This window comes from Podarcis cretensis (assembly GCF_951804945.1).
Source record: "Podarcis cretensis genome assembly, chromosome: 6".
NCBI classification, from domain to species: Eukaryota; Metazoa; Chordata; class Lepidosauria; order Squamata; family Lacertidae; genus Podarcis; species Podarcis cretensis.
In genome coordinates this window covers 1,926,993-1,932,992 of record NC_137175.1, presented here as the reverse complement: position 1 = coordinate 1,932,992, position 6,000 = coordinate 1,926,993, and the positions used below count along the sequence as shown (strand labels likewise).

At 50.0% G+C, this 6,000-nt stretch overlaps 1 protein-coding gene across 2 annotated transcripts in view; it reads right to left on the bottom strand.

The window, feature by feature from the left end:
• Positions 1-516: 516 nt before the first annotated feature.
• VSTM2L (V-set and transmembrane domain containing 2 like) overlaps positions 517-6,000 on the bottom strand; it is a 92,131-nt gene continuing 86,647 nt past the window's right edge. Inside the window, exons 4-5 of one of the 2 annotated variants that reach the window (XM_079980005.1) lie at positions 2,965-3,250; positions 517-2,052 (exon numbers count right to left, since the gene is read on the bottom strand). In XM_079980005.1, the coding sequence (XP_079836131.1) occupies positions 2,045-2,052; positions 2,965-3,250 (294 nt within the window). In that variant the 3' untranslated portion in view covers positions 517-2,044. Of the gene's footprint in view, positions 3,251-6,000 lie in introns of both variants that reach the window. The other variant, XM_079980004.1, reaches the window with a different exon arrangement.

The window sequence follows — 6,000 nt, the reverse complement described above, 5'->3', positions numbered from 1 at the left end:
TTGTACAACTCCCTCCATTCTGTGCTCAGGTTGTGTGTGTGTGTGTGTGTGTGTGTGTGTGTGTGTGTGTATAAAACTATAAATCCTAAAGACACCGCAGTCTCCACTGAGCTGCATTCCCACACCCCTGGGGTCTCCTGGTCCTCAGCAATTGCTGTGCACGCAACACTGGTGTCAGAAGTAGGCTTGTGTTTCCTGGAGAAGGAAATGCGAACTCTTCCATCCCCAACTCAGGTTGTACATATGCAAATCCTAAATGCACCACAGTCTCCGCTGACCTTCATTCCAAGGAAACTGAACCCTGGGTAAAAGCTGTAGCTGCTGGGAACCCTCACCACTTGGAGATTAGCAAGCACACGACAATATGTTTGCCTCCTTCCCCAAACCACAGACCCAACCCAGTCATGCCTCATGGACTCCCAGGCCCCCGGTCACTGCCTTCAACTTCTTTTCCATGACACTTCAGAGTGTGCCCCAGGCGTGTTTTGACACGAATGAAGACTCAGAGATGGCAAGCCCATTTAAAGAACTTTATTTGCTTCAGCTGGTTACAGACTGGTTTGTGTGGTGCAGGTAAGGGCAGGGCATTGTGGGAAAGCTGCTTGCCTCCCCTCTTAGTGCAGCATAGGGGGCTCCTACCCTGGGCCTGGAGTCACAGAGCTGTAAGGAAGGGGTCGTCTCTCGTAGCCAGCTAGGCTGACCCTCTGCCCAGAGGCAGCAGCAGCAGCAGCAGCAGCAGCAGGAAACTGTATTCTTGATGAGACACACATTGACCTCCCTTGGCTGACTACCTTTCCCTGCACCAGTCTTGCCTGCTTCTGCAAACAACCTCCCCCGAGACATAGCAAATAGAAATATATACAAGAGGAATAGGACTGGGGAGGGGGCGAAAGGGGCTTGTGGAACCAGGTGGTTTGGGCGTCTGGTTTTGAAACCCGGAAAATTGGTATTTCTTGTGCAATCTGCATTTTATGTTCTAGTTTTTGGGGAACAGTATTGTTTCAGTCGGGAGCCTTGCCATCCCCAGACCCCGCTCTAAGGATTGATTTTGGAGGGCACTGGACTAGATGCTCTTTTGGGTCCCTGCCAATTCTACAATTCCGTGCGCCCATGAGTTTTTGCCAAGGTTAGGGTGGCAGCCACCTGTGGGCGTCCACTCCCACAGGGGTGGGGTCTCATTCCCCCTCCCCCCCAAAAAGTACCCACCCAGGTGGGTCCATATTCCCAGGTTGCCGTCAAATTTGACTCTGTTGGTTCTCCGGCGTGGCCTCCACATCCAACTAAGGTCTGCTTCTTAAGAGATTTCTTGTTCTCACTTCCAGTGACTGAGATACAGAGGCCTCGCTACAGTTGTGTCCGTGACACTGCTCCAGGGAGTATATAAAAAAAGAGGATCCCAACCTGATCCCAAACTTCTCCCAAATTAAAAAAAAAAGAAATCATAAGAAGCAGTGCTGAGAATTTAATCTGCCACGCACCATTTGTGTGCTCAATACCCGGTGATTGACAGCTCTTGGACTTGAGCTCCACATCAACTTTTCCAGCTGGCAAATTGTCACCATATTATTGTGCTCTAGTACCAGATTGCAGCATCACTCTAGAATAGTATCTGGGACATAGATTGGAGTGGAGCGTTTAAAGAAGAACACAGCAATGCATGAAATCACTGTGCAAATTTGGGTGTCGTAAGAGACAACCAGTTTTATAATGGTGGCCTCCCATGTTTTTTTTTTGAAGAAGAAGAGTTTGGATTTGATATCCCTCTTTATCACTACCCAAAGGAGTCTCAAAGCGGCTAACATTCTCCTTTCCCTTCCTCCCCCACAAGAAACACTCTGTGAGGTGAGTGGGGCTGAGAGACTTCAGAAAAGTGTGACTAACCCAAGGTCACCCAGCAGCTGCATGTGGAGGAGCGGAGACACGAACCCGGTTCCCCAGATTACGAATCTACCGCTCTTAACGGCCAGCACCCCCAAGAATGCATCCTGCTGGTTCTCCACACAGCTACAAAGAGGTGCCACTTGGAAAACTCATGGGGGCTGGGTCAGTGTCCTGGGAATGCAGGAGGGAGAAACAGTCGGTTATATTTACAATATACAGTCATCAACTTCATAGTTACACAGTTTGATACTAGTGAATTAAAACGGATGGTCTAAACAGCATCCCTCGGGCGTCTCATTTTACAAAGCAAGGTGGAGCATCTCCAGGTGGGTTCACAAATGGCATAAGAAGCTAGCAATGCAAAGGTGAGGAGGGTCAGCCCCGGGTGTGGCTTAAAGTGTCCCCAGAGCTGGGGGAAGGTCCAGCTTTGAATTAAACCTCCTCACAGCAAGGCAGGTGGCCTCAGGCCCACGTTCGGACACCCTAAATACTTCCAAAAAGGCAATCAGAGAAGACAGTCCTGCTTGGATGCCCGTAAAGGTGCCAGGGGGCATCCACAGCTGTGTTCCTTGGGGAAGATGCCCTCTCCTACCCATGTGGACATGGGGCAGTCAGCAGGACAGTGTAACCCGGCCAATTGGGCTCCCTCTGTTTAAATCCACCCTGGAGCGGCTCCGTGTCGTCTCCGGAGTCCCAGAAGCAGCCCATTGTCCATTCAAGGGGAGAAATTCATAGTTAGAAAGGAATGTTAAAAATACATATCTATATGACCGAGTGGAAGGGATGCTGACAATGAGGTTCATGCGGACGGGGTGACTCTAGTTTGTGGCATTCATTTTACATCGGTTCCTCAGCAACCTGGCCCAAATACGGGCTGGCCACTGGGATGTCATGTTCCCACCACCCAGTGGGATGGGGCAAGTGTATGTGTGTGTGTGTGTGTGTGTGTGTGTGTGTGTGGAAGAGTGGGGGGTGGAGGAGGGAGAAACCCCATTTAGGCCATTCAGTACCACAACTCGGGACACAACCCAGTCTAGAGGGCACAGGATGCATCGTCCACGGAGCGCTTCTTGAGCTCCTTGCCTGGCTTGTGGTGCTGGTGGTGTGGGTGGGAGCCGCTCAGTTTGCTGTGGTCAGAGAGCTGCAAGCCCAGCAGCTGCGTGTCTTGCAGGTGCCCGGTGGGGGAGCTGTGGCGGTGGGGCTCGGTGGTCTCCTCTGGTTCCACCCGCAGGTAGGCCTTCACTTTGTGGTGGCGGGCTTTGCTGTCGCTGAAGTCGATGACGCGACACTCGTAGGTGCCTTCGTCTGTCGGTTTGACCCGAGAGAGCCGCAGCTTGTGGGAGATGTTACTGCCGACGACTTTCACGACCTGGAGGAGGTTTCCGGGGTTGGGCAGGGCAAGGGAGAGAGAGCACAGAAGTGAAGCCACCACAGATATTCAGGTCCCGACTATTCCCAGACTCATCCCTACCCAGCAACCATTTTTATCCACAGCAGTGACAATACCTGTAAAAGTCATGTCAGGTTGTATCCAACAAACATCTCCTCAGAGTAGACCCAATGAAATTAATAAACCTCACTTCATTAATTCCAATCGGTCTACTATGAGTTGCACTAATATTGCATACAACACAGACTTTAATTGCCTCCAAAAGTCAAGAGGAGACCTTGCTGATGTTTCTGTATGCAGAAAAGGCTTTTGACAATAAGGAATGGCATTTCCTTTTTGGAAACTCTTAAAGCTTTTGATTTCAGATTTGCAACAGACAATGGATTTAAGCCATTTATTCAGATTCAAAAGAAAGAATTCACACTAATGGGAGTTTATCAAAAAAGGTTAATCTGGCAAAAGGCAAAAGGAAAGGATGTCTGTTTAATATTTCTCTTAGCTTTAGATGCCTAAAAGCAAGTAAAATAAGAGTAAATAATGTATAACTGGGGTAAAAATTGAAAAGTAAATAAATATGTGTGGCCAGTGTCATTGTGACGCCAACTAAACCAGGGCAATCCTTTACTGAAATGGAATTAGTAATAACTGAATATGGTCCCTTAGCTGGAAGGGAAAAACTGAAAAATGTGAAATCAATGTAACTGCTAATTGAGGAGTCGAAATAAAAGAAAAGATAGAATATAGTTGGTGGGTGAGAGCCAGTAAGATATGCGGGAATAAAAACAACAAGATAGAAAATATTTGGAATTATTTATGTGTTTCTAGACAATGTACTGCCCCACAATGGGGAAAAGTTACATTTTTCTTTCCTAGGCAGGATTTCTATAATAAAAATTGTATTGTTGTCGACTAAATTTTCTTTTTCAGCCTTTGCCAATAAAAACATCCAACCAGCAAATAACAAAATGGCAATGATTATTCTTAAAGTTTATGTGGAAGAATGGAAAGAAAGAAAGAAAGATTTAACGGCCACATTTTATATGCGGATGGGAAGAACAGGGGAGAAGTATCAGCACCAAGCTTAGAGCTGAGCTGCAGCATAAAAGCAAGTTGTGCAAATACAGCCAGTTGCACCAGGTCTGCAATATGGCAGGAAACGAAAGGGTGAAGCAGCCCCCATTGTGGATGGAGGGGCCCCTTCTGCTCAAGAATGTAGTTTCTGTAGCTGATTTGGGCTGAAATAAAACCAGGAGACTGAACATCATGTGCGCATATGAACACAGGCAGCTGCCCCTGTTACGATATGGATGCAATGCAGCTGCAAAGTGCTAGCTTGAAAAGTAAACATGATGGGAATGTTGGGGCTGCCCGTGGGAATCAGAGGGGCAGTCAATTCACAGTGCGAAGCATCGGAATTAGCTCAGAGTGTAATATGAGCTCTTCCGTTTATTCCTGTCCAGGAAGTGTTTGTCACTTGACTGCTGGAGCTTGAAGAGAGCAGTCACGTTTTTTGTAATGCTGCAAAGACAGAAATAAAGGCATGTAAATACGTTTCTGTCTATCTCTTTCCCCTGCCCGGGGGGGGGGGCAGGAAAGAGGGGTGTGTTCCTCTCACGCTGAGAAGGATCGCCTATCGAGACCTAGCCTGGATCTTGCTGGGGAATGCAGCCAGGGAGGTCAACAGGGAATCATGCCGGGTGCCTGGGAGAGTTGCCAGTTTCTCCTGATATGGGCTTGATTTCCGACAGGAACATCATGTGCGCATATGAACACAGGCAGCTGCCCCATGCCAACGAGTCAGATCACTGCTCCTTCTAGCTCAGTATGGTCTACTCTGTCTGGCAGGGTCTCTCCGGGATTGCAGCTGGAAGACATTCCCAGCCTCACCTGGAGATGCCAGTGGGATGGAACCTTCTGTGTGCAGAGCAGACGCCCAACTTCTTTCCTCTAAAGAAAACAGCACACCGCAGCAAGATAGTGCAATCACACTTGCACCACTTTAACCATGTGTGCTTGAAGGTCGGCTGGTTGAAATGGCTCAACTTAAACTCAAGCGAGGTGTAGAGCAGGGGTCAGCAAACGTTTTCAACAGGGGGCCAGTCCACTGCCCCTCAAACCTTGTGGGGGGCCGGGCTATATTTTGAAAAATATAAATACCCTGTAAGCCGGTCCCGCAGCTGCCTCTGGACCTGGAGGAGGAACGTATTCTGCACGCGCTCAGGAGTGCGTCTCAGCACCACCCGCTCACCGGTGTTTTTGATGAGCAGCAGCTGCTCCATCAGCCCATCCCTGCAGAGCTCCCAGGTGGCATGCACCAGGTGCTGGGGCCATTGTCTGAGGCTGGGTTGGCGTGCAGGTGGCACGCAGCTCACCCTCCATGGCCGAGCCAGGCGCGGGGCCAGCAGGCGCACCAAGCTCTGGCTGACAACCTGCGATGCGCCTGTCACGATGCCCATGGCACGGCCCAGACCCGCTGCCCACCCACCGGCCTCTCTGTCCATGGCCGCACTGGGTTTACCTCAGTGTGCAGGCAGCGGGGCTTTGGATTGGCTGCAGGAAGTTCCGAAGCTGTGCCAGCAACGCTGCCTGCCCAGAAGCCGTGCCAGTGTCGTGAAAGTCAGTCCCTATGTGGCGAGGCGTCTGCAGTGCCCAGGGACCGACCAAGCGGGTGGCAGGGTCCACGGGCCAGATTTACGAGCTTGGCGGGCCACATTTGGCCCCCGGATCTT